At 40.7% G+C, this 22,429-nt stretch overlaps 1 protein-coding gene across 4 annotated transcripts; it reads left to right on the top strand.

The window, feature by feature from the left end:
• The first annotated feature begins 525 nt into the window (after positions 1-525).
• tars3 (threonyl-tRNA synthetase 3) lies at positions 526-21,735 on the top strand. 4 transcript variants are annotated; one of them, XM_021319547.2, is made up of 19 exons: positions 526-892; positions 3,126-3,212; positions 4,281-4,477; positions 4,567-4,690; positions 5,514-5,638; positions 5,959-6,076; positions 6,226-6,290; positions 6,405-6,483; positions 6,694-6,840; positions 10,280-10,378; positions 12,328-12,494; positions 12,615-12,777; positions 14,461-14,598; positions 14,850-14,927; positions 15,017-15,117; positions 17,584-17,688; positions 18,037-18,109; positions 18,222-18,336; positions 21,154-21,735. In XM_021319547.2, the coding sequence occupies exons 1-19, from the start codon at positions 548-550 to the stop codon at positions 21,300-21,302; spliced, it is 2,475 nt and encodes an 824-aa protein (XP_021175222.2). In that variant the 5' UTR covers positions 526-547; the 3' UTR covers positions 21,303-21,735. The 4 variants fall into 4 exon arrangements, with proteins under 4 accessions (XP_021175222.2, XP_021175223.2, XP_012724188.3 ...); XM_021319548.2 differs by having other exon boundaries at positions 526-886; positions 21,154-21,734; XM_012868734.3 differs by having other exon boundaries at positions 4,290-4,477; positions 21,154-21,734.
• The last annotated feature ends 694 nt before the right edge of the window (positions 21,736-22,429 follow it).

Genomic DNA, 22,429 nt, shown 5'->3' with positions numbered 1-22,429 from the left:
TGCCCACTTGATAGATGATTAATTTTTGTTTCCTTATCTAAAGTTTATAGGTCCACAACTGTTATTGAAGTGACCATTATTCTTAAGGGCTGCACAGTTATCTTGCAACAATGAGGTCATGGGTTCGGATCCTGGTCTGGGGATATTTCTGCATCCTGGACATGCGTGGATTCTCACAGTCCAAAAAAAGCTGATCATTGGGTTAGTTGCTGTCTCCCTCTGGGTGGGAGTGTATGAACATGATTGCTCGCCTGGTGACCTGTCCAGGGTGTACCCGCAATGACATCAGGTCCGGAGATAGGCATCAGCAGCACCCACGTGACCCTGCAAGGGGAGGCGATGGATGGATGGACCCTAAAAAAACAGTCAGTAATGTTTTGTTAAAACATTTTTGATCAGCCATGTATTGTTTATTTATTTATTTCTTCTTCTTCTTCTTCTTGATTTTTATTGGCGGTTGTTTATTTATTTATTTTGAGTCGTAGCTTTTATTTCCACCGGATCCTCCCCGGATGTAACGTCAGACGTCATCGACGGTCATTTAAAGATGGCGGACTGCCTGGCCGCACGTTTGACCGCCCAGGAGGAGCAGATTCGGCTTCTCACCGCTGAGATCTCCGCCCTCCGGGACGGACTGAACGGCGGGACCGACCGCGCCCCGGTAGCTGCCGGGAGTCCGGAGCTGGACAGCCTGCGGGCGGAGAATGAGAAGCTGCGGTACCGGCTGCTGCACCTCCGGAGGGGACTGCAGGCTGAGCTGGAGATGGAGAAGGAGAAGGAGGAGGAGGCGCAGGGAAGGAAGCCGCTGGCGGAACCCAAGGCTGGCAGAACCCCCGGGAGGAGTACCCCAAAACCCCAACAGACAGACAGCCGGGCTGACAACATGGTAACGGTGAATACTGACATGTTACATAGGTGGGACTATTTATTAGCGAGGTAAAATAAAAAAAAGAAAAATGGATCCGTAGCAGTGAGTGGGGAGGCCTTGCAGGTCACATCTACCCACGATGCCCCCCAGACAGCTGTCCCACTCAGTTACTGTCCGTCTGTGTACAATGGCTGATCTCCACTGTAATCTGCTGATCTGATCTAACCTGTTGTCCATCATCCACGTCAGGTGAAATTCAATTATATTTTATTTATATAGACCAAATTCATGATACATGTCATGTCAAGGCACGTTCCAAAATCAAATTCAATCAGATTATACAGATTTTTTTTTCCTAGCTAAGGAAACCCAGCAGATTCCATCAAGTCTTGACAAGCAGTATTTATTGCCCCTGAACAAGCGTAAAGCCACAGGGACAGTCGTCTGCATTGTCCATGGCTTTGCAGCAATCCCCCATACTGAGAAAGCATGAAGCAACAGTGGAGAGGAAAACCTCCAGCAGAACCAGGCTCAGTGTGAACGGTCATCTGCCTCGACCGACTCGGGGTGGGGGGGATGAGCCACGTTACCATGCAACCATGCACATAAAACATCAAACACACACTGATTTAATAGATGAGATTTACCTTTTATTGTCATTGCACATGTGCAGGTACAGAGCAGCAGAATGCAGTTTAGCATCTAACCAGCAGTGCAAGAAGCAGTAAGTGCATGCTGCCATAAATAGTGATATAAGAGGTATGTTTTCACAGCTTATGGACAGAATTTACAGATGAGAACCTATTTACAGGTGAGACCATACAGGTGAGTGATGGAATGAGCATTAAACAATGCATAAATGATAAGCAGTGGCTACCTGAATTCCTTTTAACCAATTTCAAAAAAAACTTTTGGACTTGACTGACACAACTAAAACTTTTCTTTCAGATTTTTTTGAGTCCCACCTCTGTAGAGTCAGCACTTTTAACCTTTTTTTTTTTTTTACTTTTTATTGTAATATACAAAAGTGATTCTGAAATATGTTTAGATCGCCACTCATCGATGTCGACAAAACCAATATTCTTAATTTAGAGAAATGTGCTGAGATTAATTGAACTGCTCTATAACATTTATATCCTATACAAAAGAGTGGACATTCACTCTTTACAGCTTCACTCGCCTCGAGAGTTTCTCTATTTTTTTTCTTTTTCTTGGCCCATTTCTGTTCTCTCTATTCACGCTCCCATCTGGCTTAATTTTAGAAAAACATCAGATTTCATTTGACTGTTATGCAGATTTTCCTTATTTAAAAGAAAAGAGAGAAAAAAGCAACAACACTGCTGACATTTTGAATAACTAACTGGACTAGTTGGTTTATTAGTTTACACAACATACAATACAAAAAAAGAAATGCAATACAATGTTAAGGCATAAATCTAGATTAATGTGATGGCATGGTAGAAACCATTATTTGTTCATATGAACCATACCAAGTACATAAATATATACAGTATATTAATGCATAAATATCAAATATAAATTTATTGTATACAATAACCTAAATACAAATAAAACAGCTTGGTGGCGCAGTTAGGGCTGCTGCCTTGCAGCAAGAAGGTCATGGAGTTTATCCCCGGCCAGGGTCTGTCTACGCTGTGTTTACGTGTCCTTCCCTGAATGTGTGGGTTTCACCGGGGACTCTGGCCTCCTTCCACAGTGCAACAATATGCATGTTAGGTTAACTGATCTCTCTTAATTGATATCTTTCAATATGGATGCCTGTGTGCGTGGTTGTCGGTCCCCTCTGTGTTGCCCTGTGATGGATTGGCGATCTTTTCAGAGTCTAGTCCACGTCTCGCTCAACGATCGTTGGAGAGAGCCCATTCCAGAAACCGTCAAAGCGCCTTTCTTCAGAAATGCTGGCTGCTGTTTTTGACAACACAGCTTTCTGATGCAAACTAATGACTGCAGTTGAAAAGGGAGTTTCTGTCATTTTCAGACTTTAACAAAGGTATCCATGCCTTTATTCTTTCACACCTGGCTACCTCAACAGCCTTTATCCTCAGTTTTTCCCAGTCTCTGCTTTCCTTTTTCCACCTTACTTGCACATTCCTTTACCTTATCTTTACGTCAGTTTTTCTAAAATGTTTTCAATTAGGCTCATAAATGGCTTTTACTTGATTTGACAATACTCAACAGAAAGTAATAATGTGGCTTTTAGCAAAATCACGATGAGATTTTCTCTGGTTATCTACAGGTGTCAGTACCAGACAAGAAACCCATGGAGAAAAACAAGAAGGAGAAGAAGCAGGATAAGGGGGGAGTGAATGGAGGAGCGAAGGAGGTAAATGTTACTGGATCATGAAGGTATTTTCTAAGTATCTTCACTTCTAGTTTTGCCGGCTTTGGAAGAAATGGTGTTGAAAGGTGTCTAATTTTTGTGATGGGTTCATCTTATTATGGTGAGTTTGGTAGAAGACGAATGTGACCAGAAGAAAACCATCTCCACAGTCAAGCATGGAGATGAGACCTTTATGTTTTGGGTTGTGTTTCTGATGAGCGTTAACGAGGCGGGCCCGTTAGTTCTTCCTGTCTCATCCAGTAAGGCCCGCCTCACCCGGTTCAGCGATTTGGCAGCAAAGGAAGAAAACAATCATCAGAGACAAAACACTTATAATATGCATATGTTTATTGCAATTGGATATCCAGAGGGAGACAAACACTTATGTTACCATAAAGCTCCATTTAGTATATAACCACAGTCGCCCTCCACGGCGATTGTAACCATCTGTCTTCCCGAAAACCCCTAATCGCATGTTTATTATAGCCGGTCGGCTCCTCACGAAGTAACTGGGGGGGGGGGGGGGGGTCCACGCACACACATGCACCCATCTTCCCACAAGCAAAACAGATCCTCAAGTGTCAACTTCAGGAACTAACTTTTAATTAATAGCCCAGGTGTGTTTTTTAGGAGTTAACCGAGATAAACGTTAAGAACCATAAAAAAAGCTTTTAAACCGTATACTATTTTGAAAGGTTCCCCATAAGACCTCCCGTGCTGCAACCCTCCTCCTCTGTAGACTCCAAGCCACACCGTTTTAGTGATTACAAGATAACTCTTTGTGTTTTAAGAAAAATACATGTTTAACACAAAAAGTGATTATATATTTCCATAACAGCGTACATGATGACTTCACCACATATATGGGCCAATGGACAGAACCACGTACTGTAAAATCCCAGATGAGATCAGAATAAAGTGATGAGAACCTTCTTCCCTCAGCCAGAACCAAGTTGAACCATGAAGATATTTGTTCAAATCTTAACAAAAACAGATGTGCACAATTAACGATCAGCCAACTTTGGTGACGCCGATTGAAGTTTTTCTTGTTTTTCCTTTTTAACTTTATTGCTTCTGAAGCTGAACCCATGGCCCGCATACGTTCCTGAGCGCCTCAGCCTCTACGAGCAGCTTAAGGAGGAGAGTGATGCCCTGCTGGCGAAGAAGGCTGCAGACAGCAAACCCATTATTGTCGAGCTGACAGATGGGCAGAAGGTGCCGGGGAAGTCCTGGGTGACGACGCCGTATCAGTTAGCTTGTGGCATCAGGTAATTTTTCTGTCCCTTACTCACATAAAGATGGAAATCAATGACGTACTGGATGCAGCCTGTATTTTTATTTAATTTTTTTCCCCCAGCCAGGGCCTGGCTGACAGCGCAGTGATTTCTCGAGTGAATGGGGAGCTTTGGGATCTGGACAGACCTCTGGAGCAGGACTGCTCTCTTGAGATTTTGCGCTTTGACAATGAAGATGCTCAAGCTGTGAGTTCAAAGTGCCTTTGCTACGTGGAAGATTCCTTACAACCGTGTTCAGCCTTGTTTTAACTTTCTGCTGTAATGTAAAAACATCCAAACATTACTTAAAAATTCATAACAGATAACAGGAGAGCTGAAAGCCGACTTATTTAAATTGGTGGTTATTCTGGAGTTAAACAAAAAGTCAAGAAGGTTGGTGGGAGAAGGCAGGAATTTTATGTTTTAAAAGAAATTGTTATAGAGAAGAAAGTTGTCAACATCTCAGACTGGAAGCTGCTCTTTTTTGAAAGCGGGTGTGATTTGCACGGCTTACAAACCTTTTAGTGGAAAGCATTATTCGTGTTGTATTTGTGAAAGGTGGGCACACCCAGAGGGCGTTAGGACGTCTGAATAAAAGCAGCCAATCATGGAGATGGAGTGAAGGTTTTACAGCAGTTAATAGTAGCTTTTATTTGTTTATTTTTATTGTGTTTATGTACAAGAAGGACACAATCTGAGGGAGGTTTTTTTTTTTTTATGAACAGGTGAAACAAAATAATAAAATTGAGGGTTGGGGGGGGGATACTGGAAAAATAATCCTGCGTTTTCATAAGTATTTGATCTGTGAAATATGGTGGTTACGTAATGGTTTGGGCCAATTTTTGTTGAATCAGTGCTGTTCTCCACTATGATTTGCTGTGTTCTTTACCATTTCTAATCAGATTGATATTTAGTTCCTGTAAATTACTAGATTATTCCAGCATTTTATCTCATTTGGTCTCGCTGGTTTTCTTTATTTGCTTCAGATCTTTCCATAACAGCCTCCCGTATGTCTTCGTTTTACTTTCAGGTGTACTGGCACTCCAGCGCTCACATCCTGGGAGAAGCCATGGAGCGCTTTTATGGAGGCTGCTTGTGTTACGGCCCCCCGATAGAGAACGGTTTCTACTACGACATGTTCCTGGATGGACAGAAGTAAGCAAGCACTTTTTCATTTCCTGCACATTCACTGCTGTCTTTTTAAAAAAATATTTTAATGTTCATATTGAACTTGAAGCAAAACAAGATCATTTGTATATTTTAACTTCATTGCCATGTCCACAAACACGTTTGTGGTCATGATAGTTTCTTGGTTCAGAGTTGGTCTTTGTGGCTTATAGCGGGGGAAAAAAAATTATCCTATAAAATTAACTTGGTCCAAATTCAAAATTATTATGCAGTTGGGTCTGGGCAGGAATGTCAGAACAGTACTGAACTTCAACCCTGGTTAACACGGATGTGTTTGGTGTTTTCAGGTCAGTGTCCAGCACAGAGTTTGGAGACTTGGAGGCCTTGTGTAAGTCTGTGGTGAAGGAGAAACAGCCTTTTGAGAGACTCGAAATCAGTAAAGAGACACTGCTAAAAATGTTTAAGGTGAGCCCGATGATGGATGGATGATCCTTCTCTGTCTGGGATCCTCCGTTGGACATGGAAGTCTTTAAATCAGTGGGGGGGAAATTTGGATATCTGTTTATTAAGCTTAATGTTTTTCATCAAAAGCTTTTTTTTTCATTGCTCTCCAGTACAACAAATTCAAGTGCCGCATTCTGAATGAGAAAGTTACCACCCCCACCACAACAGTCTACAGGCAAGTCCATTTTCAGCACGGGTGCTTCGAAAAAGAGAAAAAATTAATGCAAAACCCTTGAATTTGCATGTTATTTTATAAAGTCACTGACCGCAGCTCCTGGCTCTTTTCCAGATGTGGGCCCTTGATTGACCTCTGCAGAGGCCCTCATGTCAGACACACAGGGAAGATCAAGGCAATGAAGATTTACAAGGTGACTGGAAATGGCACATTTGGTTTAGAGTCTTATATAATTTCGAAATGATACAGAACTCTTCCCATTTTGTCAAATTACAGCCACAGGTACCATTGTTTGCGTTGGGATTTAAGTAACAGACCCAAAAAAAAAAAAAAAAAAGATGGAAAAGGATGCATGCTGCACTTTTAAGATAATTATCTTCTTTATTTTTATCAACGTCATCAGAACTCTTCCACCTACTGGGAGGGCCGCTCGGACATGGAGACCCTGCAGCGCATCTATGGGATTTCCTTCCCAGACTCCAAGATGCTGAAGGAGTGGGAGCGCTTTCAAGAGGAGGCGAAAAGCAGAGACCACAGAAAGATTGGCAAAGTGAGTTGTTGCACGCAGACCCGTTGCAGCCACCTCAGCAGGTAGAGGCCCAAATTTAGACGCCGCTTCTCGCTCCACAGTTGCACAAACAGTCTTTTTGCTGATGCATCGCCTCCACAATAACAGTCTCTTGTTATTGGTTTTGTCGATGTGGCAAAACGCTGAAAGAAGTTTAAATCACATCTCCCAGGAAAAAAAAAAACATTTTCTCTAAGAATAAACAGCCAATTTCTTGCTAAAGCTAAATTCTCTTACCTCAGCTAGTCCAATGTGGGTCAGGTTTTAACGTGAAGGGCCCCGTTTTGTCCGTTTTCCATCACGAACCAGCTGAGGGCGCTGTGCTTCTTCATCCTGGTGTGTTTAGGACATATGTGAATCATCCAGGCACCCCGTCTGGTTACTCAGCATGAGGGATGCAGACAGCAGCAACTCAGACGGCACTTATTATGACACAGTCCCATATTAAGCAGCAGTGTCAAGATAAAGCTAAAAGCCCGCATCGTGGGTTAAAGATGGTGCTCAGTGGCACGCTGCTGACCTTTCACTGAGCCTCCACATCATGGGAACTCGATAAAAGGCAAGGCAATTTTATTTATATAGCACAATTCAGTACAAGGACAATGCAAAGTGCTTTACATGATTAAAATATAGCTAAATAAAACAGAATAAAAGCAAGTAGGAATAAAATGTAGATAGAAAATAGAACAAAAAAGTGTTGATTCAGTTAAATAGAACAGTTGAAGGCAATCCTACACAAATGTGTTTTTAATCTTGATTTAAAGGAACTCAGGCTTTCCGCACCTTTACAATTTTCTGGAAGTTTGTTCCAGATAAGTGGAGCATATAGGAACTAAATGCTGCTCCTTCTTGTTTAGTTCTGGTTCTAGGTATGCAGAGTAGGCTGGAGCCAGAAGACCTTAGTGGTCTGGATGGTTTATACGCTGATAACAAGTCTGTAATGTATTTAGGTGCTAAGCCATTCAGGGATTTATAGACTAACATCATTATTTTAAAGCCTATTCTCTGAGATACAGGGAGCCAGTGTAAGGACTTTAGAACTGGGGTTGTGTGCTCTACTTTCTTAGTCTTAGTGAGGACGCGTGCAGCAGTGTTCTGGATCAGCTGCAGCTGTCTGACCCACTTTTTAGGCAGACCTGTGAAAACACCGTTGCAGTAATCAATTCTACTAAAGATGAATGCATGGATTAGTTTTTCCAGATCCTTCTGAGACATAAGACCTTTCATTCTGGAAATGTTCTTCAGGTGATAGAAAGCTGACCTAGTAATTGTCTTTAGGTGCTTTTGGAGGTTCAGGTCTGAGTCCATCACTACTCCCAGATTTTGGGCCTGATTAGTGGTTTTTAGCTGAAGCGACTGAAGCTGTGCTAACTTTTGATCTCTCCTCTATTGGTCCAAATGTTATTACTTCTGTTTTGTTTTTATTCAACTGAAGAAAATTTTGGCACATCCACGTATTGATTTCTTCTAGGCATTTACTCAGTGCCTGAACTGGTTTATAGTCACCTGGTGACATGGTGATGTAGAGCTGTGTGTCGTCTGCATAGTCATGGTAGCTGTTGTTGTTGTTTTATATTATCTGAGCAAGAGGGAGCATGTAGATATTGAAAAGGAAAAAGCCTCCAACTAGCCGCCTGTTCTAATATAGAAAGAAATGCCACTAAAGACGATTTAGCAAGAATAGGATTAATGTATTTTAATGTCATGAACACAGTAGACTCAAATCTATAAAATATTAATTTAAAGATTTTTTTTTTTCATATCCATTGAATGATTTTAACCAAAAGAAGCAAGAAGATTTTTGTTATACGTGCCAGGAAGAGTCAGTAATATTTACACGTGGGCTAAAGATTATAAAGCTATAATAAATGTATGTTTGCATGTTTCTTTTAAGGGAAAAGAAACACACGTACAGGCTAGCACCGTTTCCAATCAACAGTTTCCACTGCTGGGTAGAGGTTTCATGAAAAGGAGCTGAATTTAAATAAAAGCAGCGAATTATGGAGATGGATTGAAGGTTTCTGTTTTTACCAGAACTCAGGAGAGGAACGAGGGACGATGAGGAAGAAAGACCTTAAGCACGAGATGTTTACCAAAGAGATGCAAAACAGATTTGCTCAATTTTAATTGAAAATAAAATAAAAAATAGGAAATAAGATGTTTATCAGAAGAAACCCTTTATCGTTGTTCACTACAAGCTGATCTACATCAAAACGGATCTGATGTGCAGGATTTACAGCTGTTAATAGCAGCTTTTATTTGTTTATTTTTATTGTGTTTCTGTACAAAGACACAATCTGAGTGAAGTTTTTTTTTTTTTTTTATGAAGAGGTGACAGCTAATAATACAATTGAGGGTTCTGATGGGGAAAAATACTGGAAAAATAAAGTGTTTGATCTGTGAAATATGGTGGTTATGTAATGGTTTGGGCCCATTTTTGTAGGATCATTGCTGTTCTCCACTATGATTTGCAGTGTTCCTGTTCTAGAGTAAGTTAACTTACCGTTTCTAATCAGATTAATATCTATTTCCTGTAAATTACTAGATTATTCCAACATCTAATCTCGTTTGGAAATATTATTAAGATGACTAAAATCTAAGTTTGATGAAGAGTTAATCATTTAATCTCTTGTTACACAGCCAGTAAGAAATGAATTACCTAAAATATAAACAAACTTATTGTCATCATCTCAACCATCCTCAGAGTAATCATTCTATTGAAAAAAAGATCTTCCACCATTACAAGTTTAGTACATTAATCTATATTTAAGGTCATGGCAAATTAAGAGGTAGCTTTCTGAACTAGCATAGTACGCTTATTCATATAAGAGAAACTTTGACATGTATTACAAGGTATTTGGACAAAAATTCATTATTTCTGAGCAAAACTGTCGAGGATATAAACCATTTATATTTTTTAGGATTCTGGGACACTGCTTGGATTAAATAAGGTTCTTTTCATTTCCATTTTCCAAGGTTCTTTTGGCTAAACCTAAAAGTCCAGCAAATGACATTTCGAACAGATATGGAGAAAAGCTGTTAAATTGATTTGTTCCTGTGTCCTACATCCATTTGCAGGTTGACAATCAGGAGTCCAGCTGCGTTAGTTTTTTTTTTTTTTATAATTAAAAAAAAAATCTTTAAGAACTAGCCACCAACATGCAATCTCACCCTAGAAGTGGTACAGGGTGTACCCTGGCGGTCTAATTTGTCAAATCAGGGGGCTTCTTTATTGTTATCACTATAGTGGATTTATTCCCGCTTGCTTCAATAACACACGTTGGCGCTGCTCTCCAGCCGGGAGGTCGCTGTGACGTGCGATGATTGGATTACTCCCTGCTGCGCGTGAAGGAGTTTCTCATCGGCTTGTGCCTGCAGATGAGAAGTTATTAAAAAGTCATTTATTCTGTCTCCCTCACAGGATCAGGAGCTGTTCTTCTTTCACGATCTGAGCCCCGGCAGCTGTTTCTTCATGCCGCGCGGAGCCTACATCTACAACACGCTCACAGAGTTCATCAGGGTACGGCTGGTTCAATCCGCAACTTCGGTTGCTTCTTTGAGGGGAAAAAAATAAATAAAATGTTTCCCTTTCAATTCGCTTTGATGCCACCAGTGAGGTCGCTCTGTCCACGTCTTTAGACTCTAACTTATTCTAGATAGAAGTTTTTAAAACTTCTTTCTCCCTGCTTCTGCTGTAGGCAGCAATTATAATTTTAAAACTGAAGCACTGCAGGGGTGCTGTAACGCAGAAACACTTTGTCTGAGTCCACGAGATTCAGGCTATACTTAACATTTCCAGTGGGCTGGATGTGATTGCCACTTCACTGCAATACAGACCACTCGCTTGCTGCGAACTGAATAGTTGTGTTCGGTTTCATGCGTTCAAATTCACCCCCGGGTTCAGGAAAATCTTCCCGCCAACCCGATTTCTGCAGATTGTCTGGATTACGACCAGAGCTTTGCAAAGTTTATTCTTTTGTTATTGTTATTTCAGTGAATGACTAACAGATATTCGAACAGTGCCTCCCTGAGTGTCCATACCCACTGAATTTTCTCAGTTTGTCATATTAGACCCAAAAGCTCTAATGTGTTTTTATTGGAATTTTATGATAGACAAACACAAAGTAAACTGGCATTGTGAAGTGGAAGGAAAATAATACGTGATTTCCAAATTTGTTTTAAATATGAAATGAAACTCTAGAGTGCAATGTGCATTTATTAATTTGGGAGCCTCTGAAGGCAAATTTATACGGGTATTACAGTTTGTGGAGTGGAATAAAACTGCACTCCAAACGTTTCTCCATTTTCTGTAACTCTACAATTACACTGCAAAAACGGAACTAAAAATAAGTGAAATGTTCTTAAAATTTCTGTATTTGTCCTTGATTTGAGCAGGTAAATAAGATGATCTGCCAATGGAATAAGATATTTTACTTAAAATAGGATCAATTCATCTCCATCATCTTATTTCAAGTGCAGGATGTCAAATTCCTCATTCCATTGGCAGATGATCTCATTTAACTGCTCAAATCTAGGACAAAAACACACATTTTTAAGAACATTTTACTTATTTTTAAATCTGTTTTTTGCAGTGTATGCACCACTTTCTGGTGTTTTTTTTTATTGCTTTTTTTTTTTTTTTTTTTAAGCTTTGATTAAAACAAAAACATCCCTGAGGTTTGTGGTTGTAGAGGTAAAACATGTGGACTGTAAATATTTTGCAGATGGTCCCAGCGAGTCACAGAAGGTATAGCAGAACATCGAGCTTTCTAGTTGAAACTTTGGTCTGCAGAGCAACTCGAGCGGACTTCTCTGACGTCTTCGCAGAGCCGAGTTGACATCTCCGAGGCTTTGACAGCCGGCTGCGCACACCCACAGCCCAGGCCATGCCAGAGCACACCGCGCGCGCATAGGCTCCACAGAAATGGTGCAAGATCATTATCACGTCAACCCGAGTCTGTTATCACTTAGAAACTATGCATTTCCCTCCATCACATGTTGTCGGGACGATAAGCGAGAGCTCTTCAGGAAATGGTTCTCATCGATATGACTGCTAGCAGCCATTAATGGCAGTTTTAGTGGTGTGTGCAGTAATATGCTCTTTTTTTTTTCTTCTTTTTTTTTTTTTTCTCCTGCTAAAAATAATTAATTAGAAAAAGTTGAGTGAGCAGGCATGTTCTCGCTGCCTCCTTTTATGTTTTTCACAGTTTCACATAGTCACAGAAATCTTTTCCACCGGCCCTCCGCCGTTGGCAGCAAAACGGATCAACAGGCTGTTTTGCAGGTTTCTCTTCAGGCGAGGAGGGAAAAATAAACGGATAAATAAAATGGATGAGATGCTTGTTGTTGTTGCAGTGGCTCGGGGATTCGCGCCAGGAGTCGTACTTGAGTTCAGCTCCCTCTCGGGGGGAAGTACCTGTGCAGTCCATCTGGACCGTTTAGCCCTGTGTGGTTTTCTTGTTTATCCAGGACGAGTACTGGAGAAGAGGCTTTCAGGAAGTCGCCTCCCCAAACATCTACAACAGCAAGCTGTGGGAGACCTCTGGCCACTGGCAGCACTACAGCGAAAACATGTTTTCGTTCCCCGTGGAAGACGACGTCTTTGCGCTGAAGCCGATGAACTGCCCCGGCCACTGGTAAATTTAGAGCGTCTCCCGACGGTCGGCAGATGAAGCAAGTCTCTCTCACCGAGCGGAGGTTTTGGTGCGCGCGGCCGGCTGGTTTTGATTCGCCTCTCTGCGGTTTGTGTCCCACAGCTTGATGTTCAGCCACAGGCCTCGCTCGTGGCGAGAGCTGCCTCTGAGGCTGGCAGATTTCGGGGTGCTGCACAGGAACGAGCTGTCGGGAACTCTGACCGGCCTGACCCGAGTGCGGCGCTTCCAGCAGGATGACGCTCACATTTTCTGCGTGATGGATCAGGTCAGGCCCTAAATCCAGCCTTTCATTTTTATTTTATTTTAAAAAAACGGGTACCGTGAAAAAGGTTTCCCCCAAAATAAAAGAATAACTTGTGCATACATATATAATGCTTTTTTTTTAACTATTATGTTCCATCATTTTCAAATCCAGCTTAAACCTTGTGGCTTTATCATTTACACTAAATAAATCACATATTAGTTTTATGCGTTTTGTATTGTAACATCCCCATGAACCTTAAAGGGGCCATGACAACACATTTCATTTTCCTGAGGTTGTGGGAGTATAATATTGTCTGTTGTGCCCTGATTAGGCCGTGTGAATGTCAGAAGTGAACACCAAAGGACTTGTTCAAGGGGCGGTCAGCTTTGTTGCTTTGCTCTAAAACGGTCAGATCAGAAAACAAGTAATTTTTCTACGTAGGCTGTCTTTCTACTTAATTTATATCCTCCAATCAGAGCACACTATCAAGCAAACGGCCTTGCCCGTTTTTGAACAAACTGATTTAGAGAAAAAAAACCCCGCTTCTGTTACCAACACGGAAGTTAGCGACCACTACGCTATCATTACCCCACAAGTAATGCAGCAATTTCAGCTACATGAAAAGGTTTATACAGTCATGTCATGGCTCCTTTAGCACACAAAACAAAGGTCTTTTTTATTTTAATCATTTAAAAGTATACAATAAATCAGCTTTGTTTCTAAAGCACATTTTAAAAACCACATGGGCGACCTAAGTGCTGTTCATTAAAACAATAAAAGGTTTAAAGCATACAAAACATACACGACATCAAAAGCTAAAAACCAGGTTCACAGCAAATGTTTTAAAATGACATACACGACAAGATCATAGTGTATTAAAAACCAGTATATTAAAGTGCTTTTTTAAAAAGAGATTTAAAAAATAGGAAAGGAGGAGGCCTGTCTGATACTCAATGGTAAGTTATTCCATAATTTAGGAGCAGCAACAGCAAATGCTCTGTCACCTTTAAGCTTCAGCCTTGTTTTAGGGACCCTCAGCAGCAGCTGATCCAAGGAATGGGGTTGGGCAGTAAGGCTGAATCAGTTCACATAAATATGGTGGCGCAAGGTCGTTCAAACATTTAAAAACGAATAACAAAAGCTTAACATTAATCCTGTAGCGCACAGGAAGCCAGTGAAGGGACGCTAGGGTGGGAGTGATATGCTCACGCCTGCGGGTCTGAGTTAACGAACGAGCAGCAGAGTTCTGCAGAAGCTGCAGACGGTCAAGAGAGGTCCCCTGTTTGCTCAGTTTTAACGCCACAATAATCACTGCCTGCTTTGAAGTCTTCTGATAGATCATGTTTCATACCAATGGTTATTATTATTCTATAATTAAATGGCTACCACCAGGTTTTCCTTTAGTTACAACAATAATTAAGAATGTTTAGTCGTTCAAAAAGAACATAAACAAGCAAAAACAGGAAATGAACTGTAGTCTATGGTTAGATGTATTTTGTTGGATCACACAGAGAAATGCCTTCGTTCCATGTTGGGTATATTTACACACAGACCGGCCACTTGTACACTCCAAGCATATTTGAACCCCAAGCTGGATAAATTCCCTGTTGTACGGCGGTCTAAACTATTGAGCCGCACCTTTTGGGATATAAAACACTGAAGCCCTCATATTTTTTTCTGTTTTGCTCTTTTTTTTAAATGCAGATTGAGTCGGAGATGAAGGGTTGTCTGGACTTCCTCCGCTGCGTTTATGACGTGTTCGGATTCTCCTTCCAGCTTTATCTCTCAACCCGCCCAGAAAAGTATCTGGGCGACATAGCTGTGTGGAACCAGGCTGAGAAGGTAAACTTGTGGCATGATTACACCATGAAATAAATGAAAAGAAAGGGTTAACGTGATCTGATTTTGTGTTCTTCACTGCACTTTAGACAAAGTCTCCCTTTGAGATTAGGTTAGGTAGATTAAAGCAAGTTATTATTGTTTTAATTGGGTATATAATGTTATTATTTGAGATAAAGCAGGACAGGCTGAACTTCCACTCCTGCTCCTGCTTGTTTAAATGTATTAAAAACACAAGCTTCCTGTTTTCACAGCAACTTGAAAACAGCCTGAATGAGTTTGGGGAGCCATGGAAACTCAACCCTGGAGACGGGGCTTTTTATGGACCCAAGGTCAGCCAGTATTTTCTCTTACCCTCACGGCAAACACAATATCAGCCCAGCTCTCTTGAGGGTCTGCGGTTCTTTCTGTACCGTTGCAGATTGACATTAAGATCAAAGACGCAATTGGACGCTACCACCAGTGTGCCACCATTCAGCTGGACTTCCAGCTGCCCATTCGCTTCAACCTGACCTTTGTGGGGTGAGTCAGCTAATCCGAATGCTGCCACAATGCTGCGCGCCGTGTTGCACCAAAGCCTTGATACGAGATGCTTTTCAAGGGAGACGACATGCATGCAGATCTGAGCCCTTCACCTTGAAGAAATTTTAATAAACATTTCAGGAAGGGGTAAAAAGATGCACGTCCCGTACAGCAACAACTCTTTGACGTAAAGGTATTTAAGGCTTGTGAATTAGTTTACTCGTCTGATTAGGTGTAAAGAAGCAAGAACATTCGATATAAGATAAGCTTTATTGATCTCACATTGGAGAAAATTCACATGTCACATCGGCTCAGTAATCAGTAGTCATAGGAAAGAGGAGTCAAGTAGGATGAGGTGCATCAAATATATACACAGTATGTCCTCGTTATACCATGGATCAAAAGGAGTAGGTAGAAAAAGCAAAAAGAAAGAAAAGAAAATACAAAAAGAAATAAGGCAGAGGATGTCTTCTATGTTTGTTAGATCAAGATTTAGTTTTCTCTAATCAAAATTGACAGACAAATTTACTGCACATCCATTAAAGATTGCATTACAAACTCAACGAGGCAGCCACTAATGGAATCAAGGGTTATATTTAATTGTAATCAACCTAATGTCTGTTTACTGATGGCTTAATTAAGGAAAAAGAAACGATAATTAAAAATATTCTACTCTGCAGACTGCTACTAACGCTGAAAGCGGAAGGTTCATCAATTTGAAACTTTAGGATATTTAGTTGTTTAGAAATCAAACTCTTATTAAAACGTAACCAGTCTCTGAGGAGTTTAAAGAATCCCGAGTTCATTGATCTATAGTTCACTGAACACTGAGCCACAGTTGTAGAGAGCCGAAAAAAGGAAAATGGCTCAACCTTCGATCTGTCAACTTCCAACACTGGAACTAATGCTAAAGGAAGTTTTGGACACCTCACTGTGGTCTGAATTTGGCTTATTGGCTCACTGATAAAACCGAAGACCAGGCCGGACGGGGGAAATCTCTCCACACCAGCTGTGGTTCCGGCCATTAGGTCACTTGACTGGAAGCCTCTCGGTTCTGGCTCAGTTCATTGGATCTGATTGATTCTTACTTTGGATTCAGAACAGAGTCAGACTTGAAGGAAAAACACACTTGAAGACATCCCTAGGTGCTTGATTAGAAGCCAACTGTAGTTACATTATTGTTTCTTGAGTAAAGTTCAGTTTCCTTCCAATTAAGCACTGAGAATTCAGTTTATTTTATTAATTCATTTATTTTATTTATCCAGAGATCCAGAGTGAGCTGGTTACACAGAAGGCCCAGTCACCTCAATATTTATATTTAGTTCTCAGAACTTTAAAGAAGACGATGACCTCAGGGACGCACCACACACGCAGAAACTTAATAATTCAGAAATACAGGGAGGGGCCAGACCATTAGGAGCTTTCAAAGCAAACATTTTAAGATTAGGATCTATTCTAAAACGGACAGGCAGCCTTTGGAGGGAGGATGTAACCGGGGAGCTGCCACACATGGTCATGTCCTGGATGACCGAGGATCTACACGCTCTACTGAAGAGCCCTACTAAGGTGAAACCAATGGTTTGGTGGAAAAACAAAATCAGAATGATTTTTTTAATTTATTTTTTATCTGGGAATTTAACACAAAAATTTGACACCTTGCAAGCTAAACATTTGTTGCAATCTCAAGAAGTGTATCAGGCCTCACTGCCCGTTTCTGATCTTTTCATGTCTTCACTGCGAGTTTAGAAACTTGGTGAATAACAGGAAGCCACCAGTTTCCGGGGGAGGAGTTGTTCCGAGGGCTTATCACCCAATCAGAAGAAGACCTGGTGGTAGTGCAAGCGATATATTAAGTCAGACAGCCAATAATAAAACAGGCTTTTAGACAAGAGACACCAAAAATGTCAGCAAAATATCATAGTAGATAAAATAACTATCTTATGTCTCTATCTAGTTTCAGGTTGAAGGTTTTAATCATTCTATTGAAGGAAAAAGTGAAGTCCCCATTCAGTTTAAAAATCTCAATATTTAATGGTTATGCCTTTATTGTGTAAATATTTTAAAGGGTTGAATTTCCTGACAGCATAAAGTAATTAAAATAAGAGAAATAAACATGTTTAATCAGTCATAAAAACATTCATATTTTGAACACTGTTGGACATTATCAGATTCTTGTGGGTAAAGTACCAAGCGTGTTAAAGGTACCTGAGGAAAAGCTGACTTTTATGTAATAGTCAAATCTGTGTGTTTGTATTACATAAGTCTCATTAAATGGAAATCCTTGAAAATGGATATAAATAAAATGTGACACTTTCACCGTCCACAAAAACAAAACAAAAAAAACTATTATGGGCCAGAAAACCGTTGGAACAGTTTGTGTATTAAACTAAATGCAAATTATTCTAACAGTAAAAATGTTATTCACACTTTTTCCACCTCATTCTCTCTTGTTTTCCGTGATAACAGAAAGGATGGAGATGACAAAGCACGGCCAGTCATCATCCATCGTGCCATCTTGGGCTCAGTGGAAAGGATGATTGCCATTCTCACAGAGAACTATGCAGGAAAATGGTGAGCCGCATGCCTGTTGCCCATGCCCATTAAAAAAAAAAAAAAAATAGAATGCACTTAAATCACAATCCATAATGCTGAATGCATGCACATGGTGAACTAGATGTGTTTTTCCACTTGTGGGTGTTTTTCTGCTCTAATCTAATTGTACAGTTGCTTTTAATTACATGTCATTGTGTTGGACAGACCACCGCATTGTCAGCCGCACAATTCTCTTACTCTTATCATCTCCTCTACAGTAATTTCAGCTTTTGACTTTCTGTTTCTGAGGACGTTATGTTGACTGTCGTGTTTTTTATCTTCACGTTGCATGAGGATCCTCACAGCCCATCTGTCTCTCTTCAACAGGCCTCTGTGGCTCTCTCCGCGGCAGGTGATGTTGGTGCCTATCAACCCCTCCTGTGAGGATTACGCCAACAAGGTGCATGTTCCATTTCCCAAAATAGACACCGCTGTGTCACTGAAATGTGTAAGATGTTTGTACAACATGCTGTTGGTTACATTAAGTGGTATTTTTTCCCCCTCCCTGTCAGGTGTGCAAGCAGTTCACGGAAGCAGGTTTCATGGCAGACGCTGACCTGGACTCTAGCTGTCTCCTGAACAAGAAAATCCGAAATGCTCAGCTGGCTCAATATAATTTTATCCTGGGTAAGGAGATGTGATGCCACATTTTATTGATGGGTGAAGAGGATGCTAACCGCTATAATGTGTAGCAAATTAAGTCTAATCAACTTTGTGTTTCAGCTTCATGATCATAAAATGCCAGCAGTTCTCTAAAGGAACTCGATCAGTTGGGAAGGTTTTAGCTTTCCTGTTTTTATGGACTTAGGCTTTCTTTACTGACTCTATCGTGAGCAGTGCTTTGCAGCAGTACTGCTACATTTTTGTACAACTAAAAATCTGAAGGTGCATTTGTATTTACTCCCTTTACTGTGATCCCTAAAAAAACCCCAAAAAAACCACACCCAGCGCCCTTAAAAGTGACGTAATTAGTAAAGAGAGTCTGCTTATGTGTAATTTAATCTTAAAGGGGACAGATCCTGCCTTTTTAAATCCTTTCTTTTCAAATTTAAATAATTTAGCTGTAGTCAATACAAAGTGGAACTACAATGCTTTGCTCTGAATTCCTCGTTATTCTAACCTGACCCTAGCCAGATGTATTTCGCTCCACCTAGCTTCACTCACATCCATCTGGGACAGATTCATAGGAATTGCGTTTCAGAAGGCTGGGCCTTATCAGAAATCCTTGCATATGATTGGATAAGCCACTTGTCTGTCATCTTTATGGACGTGCTATTTTAACCACTCACACCAAAGCCAACCGGTGACGCTGATGAGAGCGACGTAGGAAAAAAAAAACTTTTGTTTTTTAATGTGTTTGCGGCTCTATTGGCACGCGTTTTATTGACAGTGAGCTGACGGGAAGAGGGGGGAAGACAGGCGGCAAAGCGCCGCGGGTCGGAGTCGATCCCAGGCCGACCGCGTCGAGGACTAAAGGCCTCCTAACATGGTTTGCGCTAACCGCTTCGCCGCTGGTGCGCCCCGGAAAACAAAACTTGCCAAATCCGATCGGGAGAAGGGCGAAAACATCGTTTCCACCAACAAAAGCCTTCAGAGCCGTTCTCTGATGTTCTTTTAATTAAACAATATTAGGTAGATTGGACAACAGGGAAGAAATAGCAGCATCAATGTTAACACTTGCTTCCTCGATGCGAGCCGCCATTGCTGTCTGAATCAAAACAGTCTCACGTCACGGTCGCTTCTCCACTACGTCACATCTATGAAACTCCAGCCCTGCGTCCTGATTGGCTGGACAATAAAATTGGTTGGAGAAATCACTCTCTATGGGAGATGTCCCAGATGGATGTGAGTGAAGCTAGGCGGAGCGATATCAATCTGGCTAGGGTCAGGTTAACGTTATTGTTGCCCCGGCTGGTATTTTTACCCATTTGCCACAAGTCCATAACCTTGTTTAGCAACTCTGCAGCAAATAGTGTAACATAAATGTTAAAAAAAAACCAATAGAGAAAACTGAACAGTTTGAAAAATATGACCCAAACAGAATATAAAGACATCTATGCAGTTCCTGGATACATTACATTCACATTTAGTGCACTGGTAGAGACTCCAAGTACACAACACAATCTATTTAAGGCCTAAAAAGTGGATTTTGCGTCATATTTCCCCATTTAAGATATGTACAGCTGTTCTGTGAAGGCCCGTCGGAGGACTTTAGTGAACAGAATCATGAGAACACTGCAATCCGTGATCTGAACATGGAGAGAGTAGCTTGTTGAAAGACAGACAGGCCTAAGAAGTCATGTTTGCAATGATTTCTTAGCCATGTAAGCGGCGCAACTAACATGTAAAATAAAATCCTCTGCTCAGATGATCCCTAAGATGAACTTTCTAGCCTAGATGCAAAAATGCAACTTGTGGCAGAAAATTAACACTGTACATCACCCAAACCCCAGCATTCCCAAGGTGAAAGATGGTGACGACTGTGCACTCATGAGCTGGAGTAGGTAAGCTGGTCAGAGTTGATGAGGAAAGTGGATGGAGCTGAACACAGGACAATCCTGGAAGAAAAGCTGTTGCCGGCTGAAAAGGCTTACGAGTGGAGCGGAAGTTCATGTTCAAGCAGGGAAACACCACCACCATACACCCAGAGCATCAATGGAACAGAGCAAAATGTTAACATGGCCCATTTAAAGTGCAGACCAACAGTAAGACTTAGCCTAAATTATCCAGATGGATTGGCTTCTTACCAGGTAATAATCAGGCGTCTCTCTTATAGGTCCATCGTATGATAATATGAATTATTAATATGTAAATAAAGGTATACGGTTAGCCGTACACTATTCAATCTTTTCACAAAGAGCACTGATTTTATTTTAATTTCTATATAACTATGTTTTGCCTTGCAGTTTCACTCAGCAGAGATGCCTGATTATTACAATATATTCCTGCTCATTTAAAGACACAACCTGTGCCAGAACAGATTCTTGAGTCATGTGTTTTTCTTGATAGTCAAAGATATCCTTGAGAAATATATATATTTTTTAAAGGTGAACTTATATTTGTTTATGCCTCAAAAACTGAAGACTAAATCCTACTGTTGGCGTCTGACAACCCCCATTCAAAACTCACTAAATTATAAAATGTGACAACCTTTTTAAAAGGACCAGTAAAATAACAAAAAAAAAAAAAAAATGTAATCTATAGTCAAACTGTCTGACGAGCCTTTTTTATGCTCCCTTTCACTGCGCAGCTGCTCAGAGATAAACAATGAGATGTTGGTTGAGTCAAAATAAACATCCCTAATTATTCCAGTTGAAGCCCAAATGGTCATTGGAGCTGGCCAACCACCCACAGTTGTCGAAGCCACTGATGCAAAGCAGGGACCGTGTTAGGGTAGCTGTGCTCGTGGTGTTATGTCAAGCTGTTGTCGTCTTGTCTTCACAGTTGTCGGGGAGAAGGAGAAGATGACTAATAGCGTAAACGTGCGCACGAGGGACAACAAGGTCCACGGAGAACTGCCGGTGTCCGAGGCGATTGCCCGGCTGACCCTGCTGAAACAGTCCCGCTGTCGAAACGCAGAAGAGGAGTTCTGATGAAGATGGGGCGAGACAAAGCAAAGCGTGTCCTTAGGTTACCTCCGGCACAGACGTTCAGTTAGAGGAGCAGTGAATGGGCAGATGGCGGTGAAGTGTGTAGATGGGGTTTTTAGAAAGTTATACACGTGAAACGAACGCAAACGCATCGTAATCCTGTGTAAGTGCATTTAATGAATGGCGCTGCGGAAAAGATATGTTCATATGATCGGCGGTGAACTCCAGAAGGGGGGGGAGACGTTTTTTTGGGGTCTGTTCTGAATATCAAATGATTTCCTGGCAGTCTAAATCAATTTGAAGGTACCTGAGCTGATAATTTAAAGATGAAGTGCGATCACTGTAATCATGAAAATGATGTGGAACTGACACCTGTTCCCAAAAAGATCTGCCCTCATGGGGGGGAAAAAAACTTGAAATAAAAAGATTTTTTTTTCAAAATGTGTTTCATTTCTTTACTTTTACTACAGTAGTATAATCTATTACTTTTGTAGGTTTAGCACATGATTGACCTAAAGTCTAAATCAGACTGCAGTAGTAGGTTTTAACATCTAACAGGCATGAGTAAAATGCACTCAATTGGGCAAATATAAAACTGTATTTAGGAATGTCTTAAGTGCAGGAAGCCGAAATGCTATCTGCATCTACTGAGGACCAAAATGCCACAACCTAATAATTTAAATATTTATATAGGTGATTAATTGTTAAATAAAATACATTTTAAATGTGTCAAAATGTAATTCACAAGTAATGAAATGCTGAAAGTCAATTAATTTTTTTTAATCCAACACTACATTTTTTTGGATTTTAAAAAAAAATCTCTTTTTACCGTATTTATATTCCCTGTTCTAAAAATCAATTACTGAGGTTGATGGGTAAATTGAAAAGATGCCTTTAGAGTACCTTTAGGAACGCCCCTAAACATGATACGTTCAAGGAACATCATGGAAAATCCGTTCCGTAACAGCTTCGATTCTACTCGGATGCTATTTAGGACAAAATTATTTTTTCTGGTTTGTGTTTTGTGGTAATTATGCTCAAATTTTTTAACCAGTAGATCTATATCAAAAAGGTATGTTTTTAAGTTTAGACCCTTTTCGTTTGTGTAAATTCAAGTTATAAAAAGTAAA

This window comes from Fundulus heteroclitus, chromosome 4 (assembly GCF_011125445.2).
Source record: "Fundulus heteroclitus isolate FHET01 chromosome 4, MU-UCD_Fhet_4.1, whole genome shotgun sequence".
In the NCBI taxonomy this organism is placed as follows: Eukaryota; Metazoa; Chordata; class Actinopteri; order Cyprinodontiformes; family Fundulidae; genus Fundulus; species Fundulus heteroclitus.
Note: the sequence above shows the minus strand (reverse complement) of the source record. Positions and strands in the feature narration are given on the sequence as shown.

Bases quoted from the DNA above. Each gene is read 5' to 3' on its own strand.
- tars3 (XM_021319547.2), top strand. From the start codon at position 548: ATGGCGGACTGCCTGGCCGCACGTTTGACCGCCCAGGAGGAGCAGATT. The intron at 6,291-6,404 runs GCAAGTCCATTT...GCTCTTTTCCAG, and splicing joins CCCACCACAACAGTCTACAG to ATGTGGGCCCTTGATTGACC. The intron at 12,495-12,614 runs GTAAATTTAGAG...TGTGTCCCACAG, and splicing joins ATGAACTGCCCCGGCCACTG to CTTGATGTTCAGCCACAGGC.